The sequence below is a fragment of the Lasiosphaeria miniovina genome, assembly GCF_030549165.1.
Source record: "Lasiosphaeria miniovina strain SMH2392-1A chromosome Unknown B0T26scaffold_3, whole genome shotgun sequence".
Taxonomy (NCBI): Eukaryota; Fungi; Ascomycota; class Sordariomycetes; order Sordariales; family Lasiosphaeriaceae; genus Lasiosphaeria; species Lasiosphaeria miniovina.
In genome coordinates this window covers 4,467,485-4,491,058 of record NW_026848222.1, presented here as the reverse complement: position 1 = coordinate 4,491,058, position 23,574 = coordinate 4,467,485, and the positions used below count along the sequence as shown (strand labels likewise).

Below are 23,574 nucleotides of genomic sequence, written 5' to 3'. Positions count from 1 at the left end.
CCCCCCCCCCCCTTTATCGACTATTCCTGGGTTATCAGAGACAACAAACAAAACAGAACGAACGCTGAAAAGATGAAGATGACTCTGACTTGATGCGTGATTGTTTTGTTTAAATTGCCGTCTTGACCATCTTGTTTTCGGTCTTTTGCTGCGCCCCAAAAATAGGTGACCAAGATTAAAGTGATGATTTTACTAGCCGGAGTTTGCGGCGGTCTTGATTCCCGGCGTTGGGCCGTCGGGGGCCGCCGACCACGACACGTGCGTCACACGCGAGCACACACACGAGCCCGAGAACCCACGTTTCAATCCCGCGTCCCGAAACAGGCGGCCAATCTCGAGCAAGCAAAAAACCTGGCGCATGTGGTAGGACCTCCCTCGATGGCATCGTTTAGCATTCCGCCCGCAGTCGCCCTACCTTTGGTCGAGGAGTAATTACCAGCCGGAGCACATCACTGAACCGCTAGGAAAACCGACAGCAGGTCGCCGTCGCTTCAAGTTACCTGGAAAGCCGGGTTAGCATATGCATGCAACGCTGTTTTCTGTCTCCGCTGTCCAAAGTTATTAAAGATCTACAAGTTTCTCGAATGCGCCTGGAAACGCCTTGGATATTGATGGGATCCTTTTTCTTGGCCTTGGCACTGCCCACCTGCTGGGGCCTGTGCTACACGTTGATCCTTCCCTGTCGCAGGGCTGTTTCCCTCCTCGGCACCAGTTCCCGGTCCCGCCCTGCTAGGGCCGTGGCTGTCAGCCCCATCTCCGTTACGTAGTGCGTCGGCCAAGAGATGCGCGGCCAACCCGTCAATCCATGTCTACACGAAGGTGAAGTAGCGTCCAAGTTGGCAAGCAGCTTCTCATGCCGTAGGTAGAAACCACGCCTGCCTTGTATTTGGGCGATTCCTCTCGGTAGGCCAGGCGTGTATCACTTCTGTTTTTGCTTTTGTCTCTGGGCAAGCTCGCTTGTCCGGATGATCTTGGGTTTGACGACAGGCGTCTTGTAAGAAGAGAGCCTTGTTGGAACAAACATCCCCACGCTGTTTTGGTAATGAGAATATTCGGGGTACTTGCCGCTTGTGATGAGCTCCGTCAGCCAGGTCGACCCTTGGAAAAGAAGGATGAGGAACGAGGCCCCGACGGCGGACCAGCCGTAAAGATTGTTGGTCGCGTAGCAGCTCCACTGGTAGAGGAAGAACCAGATGGACTGCTCGGCAGCGAAATTAGGATGTCTGCTATATCCCCATAAGCCAGAGGCGATAAAGCCGCGGTCCAGGTCAAGCTGGCTCCACCCGCGCGGAACCTTTGCGGCCTTTTGGTATTCCTTCTTGGCTCCCTGGTAGTCTGAAGTGGGCGATAAAGTCAGCATATGAGCCCATGTTTCTGAGTAAGGGCCTGGATGTAAGCCATACTCCACTGCTGCTGGTCCGCAATGTACTCGGTGAGAATGAGACCTAGCTCAATGGTCACATAAGCAAGGTCCGCGCTGGTGAGGTTGGGCTCGAAGCGGGAGGCCAGCAGGATGATGTACACTGGCGCGGCGATCAGAAAAAGCAAGATGCTCTGGATAAAGGCAATAAAGGTCCAGTTTAAAACATGGAAGACAGCTGTGGGCACGTTTTTGCGAACGATTTCCCTTTCCGATGCACACGTGTGTTAGTGTTCATGTTATTGAGCCGGTCGGTCAGACGATGAACAAGGTGTAAGGTAACTCATGCAAACCCACCATCTGTAGTCCTCGGATCCAACAGAATAGCCGCCCTTTCTCCAATAATTGAAGGTGAGACGGATCTAAGCAGAAGCCAGCACAAACTGATCAGCCAAGCCCTTTCTTCGGCGGGCAGGCGGGTGACTCGACTTACGCTCCATAGGGTACTGAAGAGCAGGGCGACGTCGATGCGCGCGCTGGAAACGCCGGCTAGACGGGCCCATGCATCAAAGTGGGCAATGTAGAGGGTTGGTAGAATGCTCCAGCACCGATCGACCTGCGAATAGTTGTGGTTGATTTCCGACACGACGAGGAAGACGGCGCCGAGCGCTAGCGAGATGGCGAACCCCGACACTAGCGGATTGGTGTCCACATAGAGCTCGAGGAAGCTCTCGCGGCCCGCAATCACGTCAACGAGCTTCTGGGGGAGGGTGTAGAGCTGGGGGATGAAGGGCTGGATCGTTTTGGAGAAGTCGGCGCACTCTTCCAGCGCGTGCAGAGCTGGGAGCGCCATTGTGCCAGGTAAGGTAGATATGGATCGCAATTGGTAATTGCGTCTGTTTGCTCACGAGTTATGTCGGTTACCAAAAGTCTTTGAAAGGTAGCCGTGTGTTTATCTATCTGTCTTGGGAAGATTAAAATGCGCGCTACCTGCAACCGTCTGGTCTGGTCTGCAAAGAAAGGCGCAGTTAGTGTGCGCGTCATATGAGGCACAGCCAGCTTTAGCTGGTGCGGGCAACTACCAGGTAAGGTATTGTGTGTACAAATCCGAACAATATGTATTACGGATGTGCCGCGTTCAATACGCACGTCGATACGCATAACAAGCGGCTTCCGTCTCCACTCCCCGTTACCGCTTACATGCATAAGAGCCAAGGCAAGCTCAACTACACTTGCGGATAACCAAGGGCCAGGGATCAAGACTGGCTATTGCTTCATGCATTTGTCCCGGGCAAGAGGTAAAAGGACCCAAAGTTGTCTCGTGGGTGCTACGAGCTGGAAGTAACCTAACCCGGTCCGGAAAACTTGAAGAAACTGGGTCCGGAGAAGCATACCAGGTCATGCTTGCCTTGCCAAGTAGCCGCAAAACACGACGAAGGAGCGCGCCTTCTTCTACCTACGCGCAACCTCCACTGCCAGAACATACAGCAGGCAGCGCAGGGCCGTAGACTCGGCCTAGTTTGGCTCCTTCTATCCAATTACTAGCAGCCTACCTAAATGCCGGTGCTCGTTTTCACTTGAGGTGCAGAGGTTGTCTCTGCGATTTTGCGCCGCGCAACACAAACGCTCGCACCACCCCCGACATGACGCGAATCCTCTGCGTGGCTGAGAAGCCCTCTATCTCCAAGGCGGTCGCCACACACCTCTCAGGCGGCCAATTCCGAACTGTGTGTTTCTGCTGTCCAGCCGCGCTCTTCCTCGTGGAGTTTATAGGAACCGCCGACTAATTGTAACATCAGAGTCCCACGCGTAATACGTACATCAAAAACTACGAGTTCGATTTCAACTTTGGCCCGCCATGGGGAAACTGCTCCGTGACCATGACGGCCGTCTCGGGCCACCTCACCCATGCCGAATTCCCCCCCGAGTTCTCAACGTGGGACTGGCCACCCCCGGATCGTCTTTTCCACGCGCCCGTCTTGACCAAAGTCGCGGATGTAAGCTGCACGTTCGCCCTGTTGCTCTTTCTGTGCCCGCACTAACACGGGGGCCCCAGCAATCCAAGGATACCGCCAAAAACATCGAGGACAAGGCCAAGTACGCCAGGGCTTTGTTCATCTGGACCGATTGCGATCGCGAGGGTGAGCATATCGGAGGCGAGATTCGAGACGCCGCCTTGAAGGGCAACCCCCGCATCGAAATCAAACGGGCGAGATTTAGCAACGTGGAACGAAGGTGAGTTTGCTGCAAACTCAACAATGACCAACATGTGCTGGTGCTAAATAGATGCTCCCAGTCACATATTGACTGCTGCCCAGCGGTTGGTCGATCTGGACGACAGACAGGTCGATGCCGTCTCTGCGCGCACTGAACTCGATCTACGCATCGGCGCCGCTTTCACTCGTTTCTTGACTAAAACCCTCCGCAACCTTGGAGGTCCCTTGTCTGAACTCATAATCAGCTACGGTAAGCTCATCCCCACCCCTCTGAAATTAAAAATGAAAATAATAAGGGGAAAAAAATGTTGCCCTGATTTCTATGCGCACACCAACTGAACAAAAGCAAGGCTCTTGCCAGTTTCCAACGCTCGGCTTTGTCGTAGACCGTTATTCTCGTATCAAGAACTTCGTGCCCGAGACGTTCTGGGCCATCAAGGTAGTCCATGAACGAGAAGGAATCAAGGTCAACTTCAACTGGTCAAGGCACAGGCTCTTCGACCGCATGTCGGTCATCATCCTCTACGAGAGCTGTCTGGAAGCCAAAAAAGCAAGGGTCGCCAGCTCTCGGGAGAAGCCGACCAAGAAATGGAAGCCGCTCCCTCTTACCACTATCGAGTTCCAGAAGATGGCCACGAGTTTCCTCCGCATGACTAGCCAGGAAGCTATGACGGTGGCAGAGAAACTATACAATGGGGGCTTCATCAGCTACCCCCGAACGGAAACTGACCGCTTCGACAAGGCCATGAATCTCCGAGCTCTTGTACAGAAGCAGACCCAAGACAACCGCCAAGACCACCCGTGGGGATGGGGCGAGTTCGCGCAGAACCTGGACGACGGAGCTTTCCAGCAACCACGCCAAGGCCGTCACGACGACAAGGCCCACCCGCCAATACACCCCATTATATATGCGGCAAAGAGCGCCTTTTCCAACGAAAACGAGAAGAAGATCTACGAGCTCGTTGTTCGTCGCTTCCTCGCGTGCTGTTCCGAGGACGCCAAAGGCGTTGCCACAGACATCGAAATCCTCTATGGAGACGAAACCTTCGTTGCGCACGGCGTGATAGTGCTAGAGCGCAATTTCTTAGACGTCTATCCTTACGAAAAATGGACCGGAACAGCCATGCTGCCCAAGTTCACCGTCGGCGAGCAGTTTGAGCCCACTGAAGCAATGATCGCCGAGGGTAAGACGAGCCCACCCGGATACCTCACCGAAGCCGATCTCATTGCTCTTATGGACGCAAATGGAATCGGCACTGACGCAACAATGGCTCAGCATATTGAAAAGATCCAAGAACGGCAGTATGTGACGACGGCGGAGCGAAGCGGCCGAGCCGCGAACCAGGACGCCGACGCCGACGACGACGCAGGCGACCCGCCTCCAGCAAGAGGTGGACGCGGTGGACGCGGTAGCCGAGGCCGTGGGCGGGGTGGGCGTGGGGGTGGTTCTGGCAGGCGAGGCGGAGGCGGAGGCGGAGGCGTCAAGGAGTTTATCCCAACCAGCCTCGGCATGGCCCTCATAGAGGGGTTCGACCGGATGCACCTCGACACCAGTCTCGGCAAGCCATTCCTCCGCAAGGAAATGGAGCTCCAGATGAAGGCCATCTGCGAAGGCACCTCTTCTAAACGGGAGTTCCTCGAACAAAACGTGGCCAAGTTCCGCAACGTTTATGATCAGTCAAACCACGAAGTCCACATTCTCAGGGCCGTAAGTTGTCCCAAACACGTCTCAACCATCCCCAACCCCCTGCCACTTTGTCTTTTCCTTTTTCCGCCTCCCATAGATCGCAGCCTCTAACTCATTCCAACCAACAGGCCTGCAGGCAATATGTCTTCCCGGGCTGGCAAGCAGCAGGGGCGGGGTAGCTCCTTGGTCGACGACGTGGGAACCTCAACGCAGCTTGCAGATATGGCTTGATACAGGAGCCAATGCTTGCTGCCCGTGGCCCTCCAAAAGCTGCCCCGCAAACATGTTGGTGTATGTGTGGAGAAGATGCTGCAATGCCCAAACCGGATGTGACCTACACAGAAGCAAAGCTTTGCACCGGACGGGAATGAGGCCGATGGCACATGGGCACTGCCCAAGTCCCGACTGGCACCGGCTTCCGATATCCGGATGTTTGGCTGTGTTGTGTAACATCACCAAGAACGCGACTGACGAGAGGGGTTTGTCACTGAAAACCGATTGCTATCCACTCAATTGGGACTGTGACAAAAGGAGTGGATGAAGCCAAAGCCGATGGCACCATCCAAGGACTACCATGGCGCCCACGACAAGCAAGAACCCCACATCACATAGGCAAGAAACATCTCAATTGATGAGAATGCGAGTCTCGCAACAAATGTGCGTGGCCCAGGGTGGAGATAGACAAATCGGATAGGGCTTTCGGCCCAGCGGGGGGCGGCCAGTTGAGTGAGCTAAGCTGGTAGTGCTGCACATACTGTACGCCATGCTCACCTCACTATCACTCATGGCACAAGTAATACCTCACCCAGCCAGTCCAGGCTTGACGGGCCGGGTGCCATTGCCAGGAACAAAACAAAACGCGGGGGTGGTGCTTGGTGGTGGTAAGGCAAGGCAGCTCAAGCCTCGAAGAGGAGTCGGAACACGTGAGACACAAATCGGCAGAACCGTAGGATAATACGTAGGTACCTTGACAACTTCCTCTGGTTTTGGTGCAACGCCCGATTATTTCCATATTCCCCGTAATTCTTTCTACCTATTTAGCAGTACGTAGCATCACACAAAGGATAAAATTGTCCGCCCACAATTTTGCGCGAAAAAAAGAGAACGAGACAAAGAGCAGACCCAAGGCCCGAAAATGACGGGGTCAGCTGGCTTTCCAACATGCAGCTGGGGCAGCAGCTGGGGCAGATGTTGCGACATTTGGGCTGACGCCCAATCACAGCGCTGAACTCAGCCATCGTGATTACCCCTTTGGGAAGTGCCGGGGGTCCGGGGCAAGCATGGCTCACGAGAGTATTTGGACGATGGAGCCTGGCAATTCTTGTCATGCAAGCATAGAGATATATTCCGCAAAATATTTTGCCAGGCCGCGCACAAAGCGAGATTCGTTGTTGCCCAGCCCGGGTCCACCAGAAGAGATCATCATTGGGACTGCAAATGCAGGCACGCCCCGGCGGGGACGAAGGAAGACGGGCGGGAATTTAATCTGGGGACGGAATGCTAGACTGCTTCGGAGGGTAGGGTTTATCCACGATTTGAATGTTATCGCTCGCTCCACTGATGGCCGGAAAGAGCTTATCTCAACGCTTGTTGGGACTTTGCACCTGCGACAGAGACTGGCTGAGCCACTAAGACAAACCAAAGATACTATCATATCCGTACAGGCGCTGCTTTATCAGACGCTGGGCTGCATCAATAGGAGATAGCGGGTATGGGACTGGACCAGATTGGCGTTCTTTGAAACGCACACCCTTCCGTGGGAGGAATGAGAGAAAAGTCAAACATGAGCGGCCATCATCACCAAAGAGGAAAGCAAGCAAGCTCCCCCAAGGAATTGGATTGCTTGCTGCCGAATTCAGAACAGCCGTCGGGTAGCCTTTGGAATCCGCACTGTACCGGGCAACAGCCCGGTGGAACCTGCATGCCCTAAAAGAACCTTGGAAGAGGACCCGTGGGGATTTCATCAGCGGCCCGGGGATTCTCGGAAGGCCGATCACTGCAATCTTCCCGCGCTTTCTGGCCGAGGTACTTGGATTATCCCGCGTAGTGTCTTCGCCTTCAGCCCTTAAGCTATCGCTTGTGCTTGGATAGATGGAGAAACGGGACAGATCACCTCAAGACGGATTGTTCTGTCTAGAGGCACAAGCGATCCTTCTTTGCGTGCTGGATCAAACATGTCGGACAAAGCGGCAAAGAGACAGTACCTAAGACCAACAGCACCAAAATCAGATGGCACATTCCCCAAGGGCCCCAAAGACGGGGGAGGATGACGGCGTCTTTGTAGCCCAGTCCGGATCGCCACACCTGGCACGGTGCACAATGACTGGACCAGGCACACCATTCGGGCCACATTGATGCGTTCACCCCCCAGACAAAGGGGCGGGACTATGGCTTGCCCTGCCCCTGCCCGCTGTTTTTTCGTGTGTTTCTGCAGCTACACACACACACCAGCAGGACACCCACACACCCGTCCACACCCACACCCACACCCACACACACACAAGCCTCGCACCAGCCAGGCCAAGGCAAGGCCTAACCCTGGCAACCTGGCTTTGGGCGGCCTTGGGCCTTGGCTGCTTGGATCGCAGCAGCCCGCCAGCTGGGTGTGTGATTGAATGAGTGGTAGGCGTGGCAGGCGTGTGCGGTGCGTGGTGCGTGGTACCCTTATTAGAATGACGGGGCCTGCGATTCCTCGCCCTCTTGATCTCTCTTGATTCCCCCAAAGCAACAACAACGCGAATTTCTAATCCATCGACTTTAGCATCGAGAGTCATCTCGCCGTCACAGAAGATCATCGATCGCAGCAGCTCTGCCATTTTTGCCCCCGCCACACTTTTGTCCTGTCAAACTCGAATCTTTGTCCGGCCGAGAGTTCTGGAAAAGCTGTGCATTGCTCCAGACAAACTTGGTGAGTGACTCAGCGTCCATCATACTATCTATCACCATAACCACAACCGCCTACCATGGGCCCCCTTCGTCGCGCGCGAACAACCAGCCCTCGCCAAACGCGTCGCATTGTGTCTAACATGGCATTGCGCCGCTCAACAGACACGTCTCGAAGCACCAAACCCCCAAAAAGTGTCAGTATGGCAACCATGGCATCTGCTGTTCGCGATATCGCGACGACCTCCGGCCGAGACAACTTGACTGCTGTAGCGGCCCGGAGCGTCCCTGTGACAACCTCCCACCACCCGACCACCCTCCCGACTCCTCCCAACTCGATATCCCCCTCGCTGCCTCCGCACGGGCTCAAGGCCCAGCTGCAGAGAGCGCGGCTCGAGCCTATCGACTCGGACCTGGACCTGCACGACGGCCACGACGTCCACGGCGACGGCATCGCCGCCACGCATCTCGGGTCGCCGCCCTACGACTCGGCCGGCGCTATCACCCCGGCCATGTTGGCAAAGTTCCACCTGCCCGAGATCCTGCTCAACCACGGCCCGCTACCCATCCGCCATCTGATGGGCTACCTCACCACGTCGGTCCCTGGCTTTTCGGGGATCCCGCCAGCCAAGGCGCGGAGGTTAGTTGTGGGGGCTTTGGAAGGCCGGGGAAGTGGGGGCGAGGGTGGCGGACTGGACGGTGACGTGGAGTTTGAGAAGGTGGGGTGGGGACGGTGGGATGCGAAGAGACGGGGCCAGACCCGGGCGCTGGCGGCGGCGGCGGCGGCGGCTCGTCGCGACTCGCTAACTAGTAGCCCGTACCCGACAAGTATACCCATCTCCACTAAGGGCGCTGGGTGGGGCGTCGATCGGTCACGACTCACGGCGCTAGGCTCAAGCGCCGGGGGCGCGTCCTGGGCCGCCTTCTCGCACGACGACCGGGACATGACCATGCTCGAGAACGAGGCCGACAAGATGTCCTGGGACGGCTCCGGGTCGGCCTCGTGCTCGGAAGCGCCCGACGACGACGTGCCCATGAACGACGACCCCGAGGACGTGACCGACGAGGAGGACTGGGCGGCGGTCGGCGCCGCAGCGCTCCGCGCATCATCGTACAACCCCCAGTCCGGCAACATCAACAACCACCACAACAACAAACTCTTCCCATTCAACAGTATATATAATTCGGGCGGCGGACCGCGGTCCTTCTCGGCGAACGCCGGGATGGCGCGCGCTCCGCAGCTGTCACCCAATTTCAACTTTCCGGCATCGGCGTTTGGGGCAGTGGCCTCTGATGCACAGGAGCGCGAGGCCATCGAGGCCCTGATCAAGCTCGGATCTGTATAAAAAATCCACAACCTCATATTGCATAGCTCCGGCGTTTTTTTCAACAAAGGTGGGGGGGCAGGTATTGCGAATGGGCGTTTCCCGGCCGTTATGTGTCCGGGGCGGGCGGGCTTTTGGCGGACTATATTGGGTCATTGCGGTTCGGGTTTTTACCGCTTGGGACTTTTTTTTTCTTATCTTACCTTGGGTCCAGGTTTTTTTTTGGCCTTGGCTGCATATCATGCCATACCCTCTCAACTCTTTTTAAATTACGGGCGGTGGAGGAAGGGTGGCGGCGTCCCTCTTCTCTCCCAACTCAGCATTCTTGGGGGTTTTTTTATAATAACACCTCGGGACATTCATTTCTTGGGAAGGGGTGATGTTTTTCTTCACACACACACACACACACACTTTTACAATTGGGCGTCCTGGTATATCCCTCTTCCCTCCCCAGGGCGGCGGCGGAGGCGGCGGCTCACACACATTCCTGGTTATTTGTTGTTACTTTTTTTTTCTAAATCCCTGGGGGAGAATCATTGGGGTCTTTGTTTAATTTTCTGTTTCTTCTTGACTATATGGAAACCCCCCAGTGAGTTTGTCAAGGGAATCTTGCAATTCAGGACAACCTGGCTGGCTGGGGGGAGCAAACACACAAAGACACCATTCATTGGGACTGGTCTCGTTCAAACGGGTGGATGGATGGATACATGTTTCTTGGGAGCGGTGTTTTCTTTTTTTGAAGAAGGGGGAAGGGGCTTGGGGGCAAATCTGCACAGATTCCCCCGTTTCCGTCCTTCCCCTCTTTCCTTCCCGCACTGTCTGTCTGTCTGTCTGTGATTGATCGATTGTCCAGATAGCGACGGCGGCGGATAAGATTCAGAAATCGACGTCCTCGAGACCTAGAGACCTGGAAGGGGCAATCGGCTAGCCTGCCTGCCTGCTTGCCTGCTGCTGCTGTTGTCGCTGTCCCGACCTCTGGCGTGCTCGGCCCGTTTCTTTCTCGGTTCGCCGTCGTCGCTGCTCTCCTCCTGAACAAGGGGGAAACCGGGACTGGACGGCTTCTTTGTCTGGGCGCGGGAGGAACCCTATTCCATGCCATTGCCTCGTCTGTTTATTGGGGGGGGGGGGGGGGGAGATGGGATGGGGATTTTTGGATCTCTCGCTCACGGGGCCATTCATTGCAGGCTTGACGATGCTCGCGTGTTTTTCTTTCCCCCTTTTTTTAAATGGTTAGTTTGGGCTTCACTTTCCTCTCTCTCCTGGATTCCATATTGGAATGGAAGGGGAGGGAAGGGAAAGAGATGTGATGGGACGGGATATGACACAGGGGAGAAGATATTCTATATTATATCCCCCTTTTATATATATATATAGGGGATTTGGCATGGCGTGGCGTGGGAGGTGCAGTGTGGATTATCCTGTCGTGTCTACTCATTTCATCTATATGAATTGGATGAAATGCGAGTTGGGTTGGGAAACTGGGAGGAACGAACTTTGATGGCAAAGGGGAGAGAAAATAAAAGGGGTTGGAAGGAGTGGTGGTGGTGGTGGTCATTGCCCCCCCCTTTTCCAGGGTGGGGACATTGTATCTAGCATGGGCTAAGGCAACATCTGTTGCCCTTTCCCCTTGCTTTCATTCCCTCGTATCCTGCCTCCTCGGATGGGGAGTGTGTGGAAGAGGGATGAAGCTTTCATGCAATTTGATCACCATCGCTAATTTCTTTCCTAGAGGGTACTGGTGTGTGCGTGAGCCTGTGTGTTTGCGATGATCTAGTCACGTTTCTAGCCATTTGGGATTGGCCTAAGTCTATACAGATGGACGGGTAGTTAGGAGTTGATTGAAGTTGTAGTTGCCCGTCTGGGTACATTTATTGACTGACCGTTAGCCTCGTCCCCTCCTGTCCTTGTACCTTCACTGCCTCCTTTAGGTGACCCCTATATGCCGGAGGTGTGGGGATATGGATAAGTAGGTGAGTATGTGCATAAACACGCAATGAGAATAACTTTCTCAGGGTAGTTGTCCTGTTGAAGGTACAGAGAAAGGGACTCAACCCCCACCAGTTGCCCTGTCTTAACATCAGGCTTAACCAGGCTGAACCTTAAAAAGGAGGGAAAAGGGAGAGAAAGAATGAGAAGCATTGCTAGTCAGGTTCAGCTTAGTTCACCCAAGTTACTAGGTGGTTTGGTGACTCTTCTTGAAAGTCAGAAACGAAGCCCCGAGGCAAAAAGAAGACGACAAAAAGAATAATCAACATACAGCATCTGGGGCCCAACTACTAGTTGGACGATCAGTAACTTGTCTAGGGGAGAGCGGACGGAATCCCGAATTCTTCGCTGTCAATGGCCGTATGTCTTGTTTGGGACATGTCGGGGTATAGATAGGCAAGCGAGGGCTATCTTTAGTTCCTTGCCTTCTCGACTCTGGGACGGCGAGTTGGTTCTTAGTGGTTTGGCAAGGGGTGTTGTTGCGAAGAGATGGTGTTGCAGCTTGGGGTGTTCAATGGGATGGTCGTTGTTCAGGCAGTCAATTTCCCGCGTTGGTAACGAGTTGAGGTTGGGGCATTTCTAAAAGTGAAAGGGAGAAGTGGAAACTTGTAGACAGCAAGCCCCTGTTTTACTACTATCAACAAAGACCATTTCCAAGCCCTTGTCAGGGGAAATATTTCCCATAGTCTAAGGTCGACTAGCCAAAACAGACCAACATGAACCACCACACATCTATCTGGGTTATCACCAAGGGAGCAAGTACACCCCCACCCCCTTCCCAGACATACTATATGCAGCGGAAAATAAAGCAAAGCAGACACATCTCGAATTCAAAAAAAAAGAAAAAGTCCGGGGTCATGTTATATATGTCTCACCTCTCGTTGGCAGCCACACTTTGGTAAATGCAGTTCCTGTTGGAATAGCGATGTTGGTGACCGTACTCTGCGCTGGAAGGGAGGCGGTGCGATGCACGTGCGCCGCACGGCCCTCGCACGGCCACGTACAAAGCCAAGAACCCCCACCATAGATTTCTAGAACAGAACATGAATCAGAACAACTTTACACCCCCCCCCCCCCCGGTAGTACTACCACTTTTTGACCCGTTGGAACACCTACGTGGTTGGAATACCACGAACACTGATCAGTGAGTGGTAACACTCACAGATAAGCTACGTGAAGAGACGAGATCGTACTATCGGCGCGATCGCACTGAACTTTCGAGGGAAGTGCGACCCGCGTGCGAGAATCTCTCGTGCTATCGCCTAGACGACTGTTTCCTACGAACTTTCGAGGGAGTAAGGAGGCTTCATCTAGAAGAATTAAGGAACCAATCGTACTAAACGCGAATGTTTACGACCGCTGGAAATCGGGAAGGCGATCGTAAGCATCACGGCTTGGTACAAGAGGAACCCGAATTGCGCGCCACAGTGCATTAACCCCGCTATAACCCCACTCAATGCCAAAAACCCCGGTCGTACGGCAGCGACCAATCACCAACACACTTATCGACAGTCATCGATAACTTGAAGACGATGGCGTTAGATAGTGAGGAGGAATCCTACGAGGAGATCTGGGAGAATAGCGGCATCCCCGCGACGGTTTGGAAGAGCAATGTTGACTTCAACCTGTGGGATTCTGAAACGCCACCAAACCTCACGAACCCATTTCGGGAGAAGGAGGCAACAACGTACTTCGCACAGAGTATGATGGAGTTTATCTGGTTCAATATGAGCCTAGATGGAATCCGCGCAGCTTTCCGCGAAGACTTCAAAGGCTGGACAGTCGCACAATTCAACGAAGTCAATCGTACGTTCAAGAAGCGAATGCTCACCATCTTGGAGCAGAAGAACGTACAAGTCCCGGAAGGGACGACCTCAGAGAAGTTCGCCAGTCTCGTGGCGACCGCACAGCCAATAGAGATGCCGCACAATACCTATCAACCATCTCCGACACCCACCCTACAGCTCAAGACAGGAGGAACACCACTCCTAACGAACCCACCGGGTACGACGACTTCTCCATCTCCCAATTCGTACCAGAACCCGAACCCGCTATGCGGAACCCCCTATATCCAGTACCAGAACATCCCACCGACGCGGATCATATATAACGGCCCAGTCGATAGCAGGAAAGTATCGGCGTTTGTGAAGGCATGGAAGCCCGCACGGAACTACACAGGGCGTCCGTACGACATCTTGTACGATAAGGTCAAGCACTTCGTTAGTATTTGCCGGAGGCACGAGATCCCGGAGGATATGTATCACGCAGTATTCCCCGAGATCCTGTCTGACCGTGCGGAGACGTACTATATGAACCATATTGGGCCTGATAAGAGGTGGGACGAGATCTATCAACTGCTGGACTCGTACTTCAATACTACGGTGAACCACGCCGAGTATTACTCGGACTGGACTACCCTCAGCTTCGCACGATTGCGTAGGGAGAGCCCAGAGGCACCAGCGAAGGAGATGCTCGAGAAGATGCTCGATAAGCTCCAGCTCGTGCAGCGTGCCCTAGGCGAGGGATACCAGGGCGAGATCGCACTGCATACCGCAGTCACGCGAGCCTGCACAGGAGTCGCAGAGTTTGAACCAGCACTACTGGGCCAGAGGACATCGTGCGAGTCACTATTTGACAAGCTGAGAACAGCCCTGAAGATTGCAGAGGACCGCAAGGTTTCGCGACAATTCCATACCGAGACGTACGACCAGAACTTTGTCGACCGGCGATATCGTTCCAATCGCACAAACGACAAGCCACAATTTCCCAAGCGTCAATTTCAACGACGCGATCCTTCATATCGCCCTCGTGCGAGATTCGGGAATACAAGAGACAAGAAGTGCTTCATCTGCAAGAAAGAAGGCTGTTGGTCAACCAACCACTCAAGGGAGGAACGAGAGAAGTCTCGAAGGCAATACCTCCAGGCGTGCGAAACATTGGAGAGCCAAAAGGACTTTGAACAATTCCTGGCAGGTTTTGAAGGTACGCCACCAGAGGAGGAGGAGAGTGACGATGAGGAGTCCGGATATGAGGGCGAGGAGGAAGACCAAGGACAAGCCGCACAATTCCTCCAAGAGAAAGCATATATTCATCGCACATTCGGCGAGAATATCTACCAAGAATGCGAGGAGAAACCGGCGGAACAGTTCGTACTAGAGAATCAGTATACGACAATGTACCAGGGCGAGCTCTGGGATACTGGAGCCGCACAAGTATCTACCGTCGGAAAGTGCCAAGTCGAGGCATATCTGAGAGAGAACCCTTGTGCGAAGATCTCTTGGACACCAGGAACCGCCGAAATCCGATTCGGAGGCGGAAAAGTCAACACCTCTATAGGTACGATGCTTATGGAGAACGCTATCGGGAAGGTCACGTACCACATCTTGAATACGGCGACGCCATTTTTGCTTAGTCTGCGCGACGCGGATAGACTTAAAGCATACTTCAACAACGTTGAGGACGTCATCGTACGAGAGGATGGAACCACTATCCCCGTTATCCGAAAATGGGGACATCCTTTCTTCAATACGAGTCGTGCGGAAGCAGGAGTCTACCTGACTGAGCCAGAACTGAGGAGACTCCACCGGCGTTTTGGACATCCTCGTACCGAGAGACTTCACAAGCTCTTGAAGAAAGCCGGGCACGAGGATGTAAAAGAGGAGATCCTCCAAGAAATCCAGAAAGTCTGCCATCACTGCCAGACGCACGACCCAGCTCCACAGCGATTCAAGTTCACGATCAAGGACGAGTGCGAATTCAACTATGAGGTCGTCATCGATATCGTACAGCTCAATGGAAGGAAGGCGCTACACGTTATCGATGTGGCGACATCATTTCAGGCAGTAACGTTCCTACGATCAATGTCAGCGAACGATGCATGGGACGCACTATGTCGCTGTTGGATCTTTGTATACCAAGGGCCCCCAGATGTGATATCGCACGACCCAGGAACGAACTTCGCATCTGAGGAGTTCAGGAACAACGCCAAGATTATGGGAGTCTCGTGCAAAGAGATGCCGATTGAGGCACACTGGGCTATCGGTAAGGTAGAGAGAGCACACCGCCCATTAGAACGGGCGTACGATATCCTCCACCAGGAGTTGAGTCATCGCACAGACGACGAGACGATCCTCCAGATGGCAGTTAAGGCTCTTAACGATACGGCTGGCCCAGACGGGCTCGTACCAACACTCTTGGTATTTGGAGCGTACCCCAGGATCAATCACGACTCGCCACCGTCACCCGAGATTAGAGAGAGAGCGCGAGCAGTGCAGAAAGCAATGAAGATGTTGCGCGAGATCCGCGCACAAGTTAGCGTTAATCGTGCGCTCAATACTCGGAACGGACCAACGACAAATGGAGTCCTCGCACTACCCTTGAGGAGCGAGGTGCTTGTCTGGCGAGAAGGGAAGGACAAGAGGTGGGAAGGACCATACCCCATTATCGCCAAGGACTACGCCAATGTTACCGTCGAAATGCAGAGCGGCCCAAAGACGTTCAGAATAACCCAGGTCAAGCCGTACTATCAAGATAAAGATAGGGAAGAGCAGGGACAAGGAGAAATCATCTCGCACGAGAAAGACCAGGTATTGAAAGAACCTGTTCCCATCGTGCAAAAGAGGGGACGGGGACGACCAAGAAAGAACCCAATCCCAGCTCAAGGCACGACTCTTGTTACTCAGAAGGAAGTCGACGCACTTGCACTGGCTATCCAACTCCGCGAAGAAGGAAAGATCACTATACCCGGGCTACCATTTGAGGAATCGGACGCCCAGGAGATTGATGGACTGCTGGTCTCGCACGTTATTGAGGTCATCCGCTTTAATGAAAAGAAGCATGGCAAGCTAAGACTCTGGAAGACCCGACTCGTGCGAGAGATAAAGGGAAAGGATTCTATCCCCTATGAGAAGTCCAGGTTGATCGTGCAAGGCCATAGCGACGAGGATAAAAAGGAGATCTTGACCCAGGCTCCGACGATCCAGAGAATGAGCCAGAGACTGATCCTCGCACTAGGCCCATCGCTAGAAGAGCGAATTGGTGCAAAGACTGAACTGAGAGATATTACGCAAGCCTATACCCAATCGACAGATCCTCTTCATCGCACAATCATCGCACAGCTCCCGAAGGAACTCAAGGACAAGTATCCGAAAGGTACGGTCCTATGGATCAAGAAGCCCCTATATGGACTCGCAGAGGCCGGAGTCCATTGGTTCAAGACGTACAACAAGCACCATATCGAGGCATTGGAGATGCAAACTTCAACGTACGACCCTTGTCTGTTAGTTACCAAAAACGGACAAGAGACCTTCGGAATCACAGGCATGCAGACAGACGATACCCTCACACTAGCCACCCCCCAGTTTTCGGAAAAAGAGGAGGTCAAGCTCAAAGAAGCAGGACTGATGGCGAAGCCAAAGAAGTTCCTGACGCACGACTCTCCTATCGAGTTCAACGGATGTCGCCTCCAACTCCAGGGAAAAGACATCTTAATCGCACAGAAAGGGCAGGCCAAGCAACTCAACCTAATCGACCAGGAAAAAGAAGATGCACCCCAACAATATGTATCTCAACGTGCGAGAGGTGCATATATCGCAAGCATTTGCCAGCCAGAGGCAGCGTACGACCTATCTATCGCAGCTCAGGTGAAGGAACCAGAGAAGAGAGACCACGATAGCCTGAACAAGAGGATCCAGTGGCAGATCGATAACCCGGAGCGAGGACTTCGCTATCAACCACTGGATCTTGATCGTGCGAAGCTATTCATCTTTACTGATGGATCTTTCGCGAATAACAAGGACATGTCATCACAGCTCGGATTTCTAATCGTACTAGGAACGGAGGACGACCGTACGGATAAGTCATTCCAGCTCTGCGGCAATATCGTACACTGGTCCTCAACCAAGTGCAAGAGGATTACTAGGAGCGTGCTGGCAAGCGAGCTCTACGGCATGGTGAACGGATTCGATAGCGGAATTGCTATTAGTACGACACTCACCAAGATTACAAACGTCCTCGGGATCGCACGAATCCCAGTGGTAATCTGTACAGACTCGAGGTCACTGTACGATTGCCTAGTGAAGCTGGGAACTACAAGTGAGAAGAGACTAATGATAGACGTTATGTCCCTCCGCGAAGCGTATGAACGCCGGGAGATCTCAGAAATCCGTTGGATTGATGGACAAGACAACCCAGCCGATGCACTCACTAAGAAGAACCCCAACCAAGCATTGACAAAGCTGGTAGACGACGGAAAGGTCATCGTACGAATCGAGGCGTTCGTCGATAGACTGGACAAGACGAACTGAGGAGGAGCGGAAAGGCTCATATGTATTATCACCGCACGATCACTCCATTCATATCCCTAGGAAACCCATTTCATTAGAAACTCAACGCACTATCCCCCCCCCCCCAGAAAAAAAAAACACCCCAACCCCAAGAAGCTACTCCTCAAGCAGAAAAGGGTTCAGACGCGAGCCCGAACTAGACGGAGGAAGAACACGCTGGCTAGGACCAGCGCGAGGAGAACCACCGGCTGAACTACCGCCCGAATCCCAGGCGGACATTGAGCCCTCGTTGGAATGAGAGCAGCGAGATCCGTGCGACTGCCAGACGCACTCGGCATAGGCGCCGCCCTGGAATGAGGGGACGCGTACGCAATGCCGGAACTTGGGAGACGCGTTTGGATTGCCGCACTTCTCCGGGCACGGGCGCACGCGTGTACCGCGCGATTGAACAAGGAGCGCACGAAAGTACGACTCCCGGCGGATGATGCGGGCGAAGAGAAAATGGACCGACGCACGATCGGCAGCCAGGACGCGGACCTCAACGTCAACCGAGGGCATGGCGACGACGCGGCGCTCATCGTCCTAAGGTTAATCAGCCACTCGTACGACAAAAAGAAAGACTCTCGAGGGTATTCACATTGACACAGAGGCTCGCAAGAAAACGGCGGTTATCCTCAGAACCGGTCGGAATAAGCAGGAAGAGATCGAGTACTATTCGTACGAGAGCTGATGGTACCAAGAGGTGTAGGCGGCAGGCCGCCGCCGCCAGGCACGAGAGACATTGTGCCTGTATGTGCATGTGTGTGAAGAGCGTACGAAGAAGGAGAAGAAGGGAAGAAGGAGAAGAAGGGAAGAAGGAGAAGAAGGGAAGAAGGAGAAGAAGGGAAGAAGGAGGGCGAGAAGGCCAGCTTCACACCTAGACTGGGTGCCTCGAAAGCGCACTCTTCGGACCCTCCGCTCCTTCCGCACGATCCCCGATCCCGGGCATATCGTCGTACGAGACCCCGGATCGGCACTAGCAGGCAAACAAGTTATCAGACAAAACGTGCGAGGAGGTCGGGACTCATTGCACGATACTAGCAAACAGCATATTCAGACGAGATAGTACGATCTGTTCATCCAACCACGTGGGAAGTCACAGCGAAGGCAGGATAGGGAGAGGGATCGTACGGTCACAAAAGAAGAGTTGCCAGTGTTGGAATAGCGATGTTGGTGACCGTACTCTGCGCTGGAAGGGAGGCGGTGCGATGCACGTGCGCCGCACGGCCCTCGCACGGCCACGTACAAAGCCAAGAACCCCCACCATAGATTTCTAGAACAGAACATGAATCAGAACAACTTTACACCCCCCCCCCCCCCGGTAGTACTACCACTTTTTGACCCGTTGGAACACCTACGTGGTTGGAATACCACGAACAGTTCCCTTCATCTCGGCCCCACCCCCAAAAACTCACGTTTCACCAAACCTCCGCACTTGAACAAAGCATACCTCTTATTGCATTTGCACATACATACGAATAATAACAATAACGACATAATGAAATCTACAAACAAGAAACAAGAAACAGACAAATCCGTTAGTAAAGTTGACATGAATATCCCTTTCAAACATTGCAACGTGCAGTACAATGTCCAACATAAAAAGGAAAAAGAATAAAAGATAAAGTAGGAGACCGAAACCAGAATTAAAGAAACATACAAAACTTAAGAAAGGGGGGAATAAAAGCGGGGAAAGGGGGGGGGAAAGGAGACAATATTTAGTCCAGCAGGCAACAACCAACCGGAGCCAAGGAAGAAGGGGGAAAAGCAGGGCGGGGATCAAGACTTTTTTCCCACACAACACCCGCTAGGGACCAGGTTATTATCATCTTTCCCTGTTTCTGCCAAAGCCACGACATCCGAAAACCTGCTTCTGTACTGCGTCGGCACGTTTTCAAGCAGAGAGTCAAGGGGGAGATAGATGCTAAATCCGTATATATGTAATAGATACTTCTTTTATCCCCCCCTCATTTCTGAGAGTTTCCGTACATGTTTCTTCATCTCTTTCCTGTCCGAGCTTAGATTACCGTCGGCAAAAAAAGACAACAAATAAAGAAAAAAGTAGAATCAGCCGCTTTCCACCATTTTCCCAATCTTCCGTTTCCAAAGCGCCTCGTAAGCAGACGCCAAGTTGAGATGGGAGTCGGCCCCTCCCATTCATTATCTGTCGCCATCGAAGCTATACGATGAAGAGGCGCAAGTGCTAGGCAACGCACCCCAATTCACCACCGTTTACCTCTTCCAACGTCCGACCTTGTGCAGGCACATGGCAGCAACTCCACCCAAACGGTCGATGGTCGGGATCAGGGCCTTCGCCGTCTCCATGCTAGGAATGAGGTATGCCCGGACGCCTCAGTTTTTGCTTCGTGTCCCGCACCACCCCCATGATTCCTTCATACGGTACTCGAAGGCGCGTTTGACGCTTCGTTCCGACATCTTTTGCACATGCACCAGCCGCCGAGACTGCCCTTCGCCCATTCCCTGCGCTCCTGTACAGGGAGGTCGACGTCGCAGTAGTGGTTGAGGATCTCCTCGCCGGCCTGGATGCCTCTGGGCGTGTTCCCGAGGATACGCGTCTCGCGGGCCCAGAGCACCATGCGGCCGCCCCACTCCCAAGTAACGTTTGGATTACAGTCGTGGTTCGCCAAGCACCAGAATGGATGAACGGCGGCCACGTCGGGGCGGCCGTCGCGCAGGTTCTTGCGGGCCGACGCGGTGCCGCGGAATTTGCCGTAGGCCGTATTGAACACCCACTGTTCGTGTCGGTCCAGGGTGGCGTATATATCAATGTCCATCTTTTCGAGGAGATGGAGCGGCGTCTCGATGCTGTACTTAAACGAGAAAGGAAGCGTCCACTCCGGAGGCGGCCCGGCATCGGCCGACAAGTCAATGTCGTTGAGTTCTGTTGGCACAAAGTCGCCCCATATGTATTTTATCTCGTCCACTTGGAGGGGGTGCACGTCCTGGTGGGCTGACATGGCCAACAGGCGGGCCAGGAGGAGAAGGTAGAGCGACTCATCAATGTCGTTGTTTTCCGGATCCTTTGCGATGGAATCGACGTCGCGGTCGCACACTGCAGGGTGGTACTTTCTCTGGGCCTGCGAGAAGCAGAAGTCGTCGCAAAAGACTGTGTCGTAGCACTCGGGACAGTTGACGGCCTGCGTATCGGGCCCAAGGGGCGGCAGCTCGGCCCCGCAGGCATCGCAGGTCGACTCTTTATGCCTGCTGTTGGCCGTCAGGAGCGAGTACTCTCTCAGGACCACCTCGCCAGGGGCAATGTCTTCCTTAGCGAACAGGCCTAGTTGTTCGCACGTGGGAACAAAGTCGAATCCGTCCGTGTCGCTAGCTCCCTCGAGAAGCACAGGGAGGCTGGCGACCCTGACTTCGCACTTGGGCGCCATGGGAGCGAGGCGCTGATTCATGTAGGAAATTGACTCGTCCGAGAAGCGGTCTGGTTCGTGCGTGTTCCACGGGTATATCTCTCGGCGCACAACGCCGCGGTCGGGAAGGTGGTTTCGGTTGATTGGTTCGTCTGGCCGCTTCCGTAGCCTCCGTCTCGCAACCTGTTCGATATAAATCTTCGTCTCGACGAGCTCCCTGTTGTTGGGAACGGCGGCGAGGCCCCTCTCGCAGAAAGTCAGTGCAGTCTTGAGACACCCGCAGAGCAAGAGGCTGAGCGACAGGATCTGGAAGCAGCGAGCAGAGGCAAGTGAGGCAAGCTGATCATGACGGTTGGGCCCGGCCACGCCTTCGCCGTCCACCAAGTCCACATCGGGGGCTCCACGGATCATATCGTCGTGTACGAGGGACCCATAGCGCAGCACTTCGGGACATGGCTCGTCAATGTACTTGTCAAGAGCCTCTCGGGCTTGATCGTGGTACTCGAGTCCTTCTTCGCGCACTTCGTCGGCCAGGAGCAGGGCGCGGTAAGCATCGGCAGCGGCCAGGTCGGGGTAGGCTAGGTTGGAGTAGGCGACGGCTCGCTGCAGGAAGAGGATTATATCATAGGGTTCAGCGGCCAAGGCGTCTGTCAGCTGCTGGCGGCGCAAGAGGAGGGCTGTCCTGCCGGCCTCCCTTCCGGACGACACCGACGGCGACGAAGCTTCCATGGTTGGAGTGGGTGTGGTAACGAGCAGGGGGAAAGGGGCAGGAGTCCCAGGGCGGAGGCCAGGATCGGGTTGCCGCAGCTTCCCGGACGGACGGTCTGTCTGATATCCTGACGAGGCCCCTCCTGGAGGGGCGCTGTTGGAAACGGGGTGTTTGTGATGCCAAGTAGGCAGGCGGGGCAGACGGGCTTGTGTTGATGTTGGAGGGGCAAGTCCCTGCATATATGGTCGTTGTGTTGTCTGCGGGTAGGGTAGGGGACTGAGTTGAGATGGGTGGGCCACACGAACGAGCCGCGGAGTCGCAGTCCAAAGGGGAGCCAAAAAAAAGTTGCGAATGGGGGCACGCCCGCCCGGTGGAGGGGAGGCCCGCTCAGGCCAAGTCCCCTAATAAAACAATAACAGATGCAGAGACGGGGGGTTCGACGTGCACAAAGCCACTCAACCGCCTTACTAGCCAGCCAGGAAAAAAGGCGTTGGGGTAACGCACCAATGCTGGCGTCCTGCAGACAAGGTATTGTCGTGTAGCCTAGTGTACAAGCAGGTAGCCTCGAGGTGCCACAGGGGGCAGTGAGACCTTGATTTTTTTCTTCTCTTCAACTTTTTTCCCTCTCGTCTGGAGTCAGTCCTGCGAGTCCTGGCCGCGGCGATGCACTAGGGTCGAGGGATGCCTCGACGAGGCCGTTGCAAATGCTCCGGGGCCGACAGGGCTAGGCTGCAAGCAGGACGAGCAGAAGGCCAGCCAGGGATCATTGGAGTTGTATGCAGCAGGCACGATGACGGCACCGAATGAAGCGGCACCCTGGCCTCCGCCGCCCTTTGCCCTCTGCCCCGTGTGCGCCCTGTCATTCGGGCTCCGCCATACCTTAGGTACATACATACCAAAGGTACTCCGTACTTCGTACATACATGCAGATTAGGTAGGCGCTGCCCTGTACCTTTCCTACCTTCCGTTGGTTTACTGCACGAGCCCTCGAGCCGTTCGTCGAGGCAGGGTGACACCAGCCGCGGCTACACCTGAGTGGTGGGAAAGGATTGTCTTGCGAGATGCTATGCTGCGCTGTGCCATGAAGAGCTGCTTGTAGAAAACCGGACAATTCGATAGATCCCCGGTCCGTAACTTGGGTACCGTATCCATGGGATTCCACTTGCAGAAATTTCGTCCCAAGCCAAAGGTAATCGATGTGGACATGTAGATAGGTACTTCACCGATGTGGATGCCCTTTGAGCTTTTCTTTTAGCTTCCAGTTAAGTTGGGCCCGTCGTAGGTGGGTTGCGCCGCCGCCATCTGTTTGCAGTCACCATTTCCCCCCACCCTCCGGTTGAGTGTGGTGCGTGTAAGACTGTGGGTAGTGCCAAGGTCTCGCTGGACCCCTAAATCACGGCGCGAAAAATGAGAACAAGAGGACAAAATGGCCACATCTGGAAGCAGCTAAGGAAGGCACGGGTACGCTGCTGCACCTCTCACTGCCGGGGGAGGAGGGAGGGGGAAGGGACCGCCTGCCTGTGCCCATTGCAGACTTTCCGCAGGTCAGTCGCTCCTGCGGTCGAGACAGGGAAGACTTCCATGGAGTGGAGTTTTGCACGGCCCAGAGGCTACCTGACTGCCCGCAGAGGCTCTCTCTCTTTCTCAACCCCACATGGGTACGGATTAGGTATGTACGGAGCACACCCTGGGCAGAAACAGGGCT

The 23,574-nt window shown here is 54.3% G+C and overlaps 4 protein-coding genes across 4 annotated transcripts; 2 read left to right on the top strand and 2 right to left on the bottom strand.

Moving 5' to 3' along the window:
• Positions 1–919: 919 nt before the first annotated feature.
• B0T26DRAFT_740003 (uncharacterized protein) lies at positions 920–2,213 on the bottom strand (the record flags this gene model as incomplete). Its single annotated transcript, XM_060443791.1, has 4 exons — positions 920–1,335; positions 1,404–1,627; positions 1,718–1,782; positions 1,854–2,213. 4 exons carry the CDS (start codon positions 2,211–2,213, stop codon positions 920–922), a joined length of 1,065 nt encoding a protein of 354 aa, XP_060298849.1.
• Positions 2,214–2,575: 362 nt separating this feature from the next.
• On the top strand, positions 2,576–5,923 carry B0T26DRAFT_772062 (DNA topoisomerase). Its single transcript, XM_060446556.1, has 6 exons — positions 2,576–3,087; positions 3,160–3,357; positions 3,417–3,595; positions 3,657–3,826; positions 3,927–5,284; positions 5,392–5,923. The coding sequence occupies exons 1-6, from the start codon at positions 3,004–3,006 to the stop codon at positions 5,440–5,442; spliced, it is 2,040 nt and encodes a 679-aa protein (XP_060298848.1). The 5' UTR covers positions 2,576–3,003; the 3' UTR covers positions 5,443–5,923.
• A 2,426-nt stretch (positions 5,924–8,349) lies between these two features.
• B0T26DRAFT_644327 (putative Sin3 binding protein-domain-containing protein) lies at positions 8,350–9,492 on the top strand (the record flags this gene model as incomplete). The annotated part of the gene is made up of 1 exon (XM_060437621.1): positions 8,350–9,492. The coding sequence occupies one exon, from the start codon at positions 8,350–8,352 to the stop codon at positions 9,490–9,492; it is 1,143 nt and encodes a 380-aa protein (XP_060298847.1).
• A 10,681-nt stretch (positions 9,493–20,173) lies between these two features.
• Positions 20,174–21,889, bottom strand: B0T26DRAFT_740000 (uncharacterized protein; the record flags this gene model as incomplete). The annotated part of the gene is made up of 1 exon (XM_060443790.1): positions 20,174–21,889. One exon carries the CDS (start codon positions 21,887–21,889, stop codon positions 20,174–20,176), a length of 1,716 nt encoding a protein of 571 aa, XP_060298846.1.
• Between the last annotated feature and the right edge of the window lie 1,685 nt (positions 21,890–23,574).

What these genes read in the sequence shown, in the direction of transcription:
- B0T26DRAFT_772062 (XM_060446556.1), top strand. Translation starts at nt 3,004, where the DNA reads ATGACGCGAATCCTCTGCGTGGCTGAGAAGCCCTCTATCTCCAAGGCG. An exon ending in TCTTGACCAAAGTCGCGGAT is followed by an intron (nt 3,358 to 3,416) that starts GTAAGCTGCACG and finishes CGGGGGCCCCAG; the next exon opens with CAATCCAAGGATACCGCCAA. An exon ending in AAGTCCACATTCTCAGGGCC is followed by an intron (nt 5,285 to 5,391) that starts GTAAGTTGTCCC and finishes TCCAACCAACAG; the next exon opens with GCCTGCAGGCAATATGTCTT.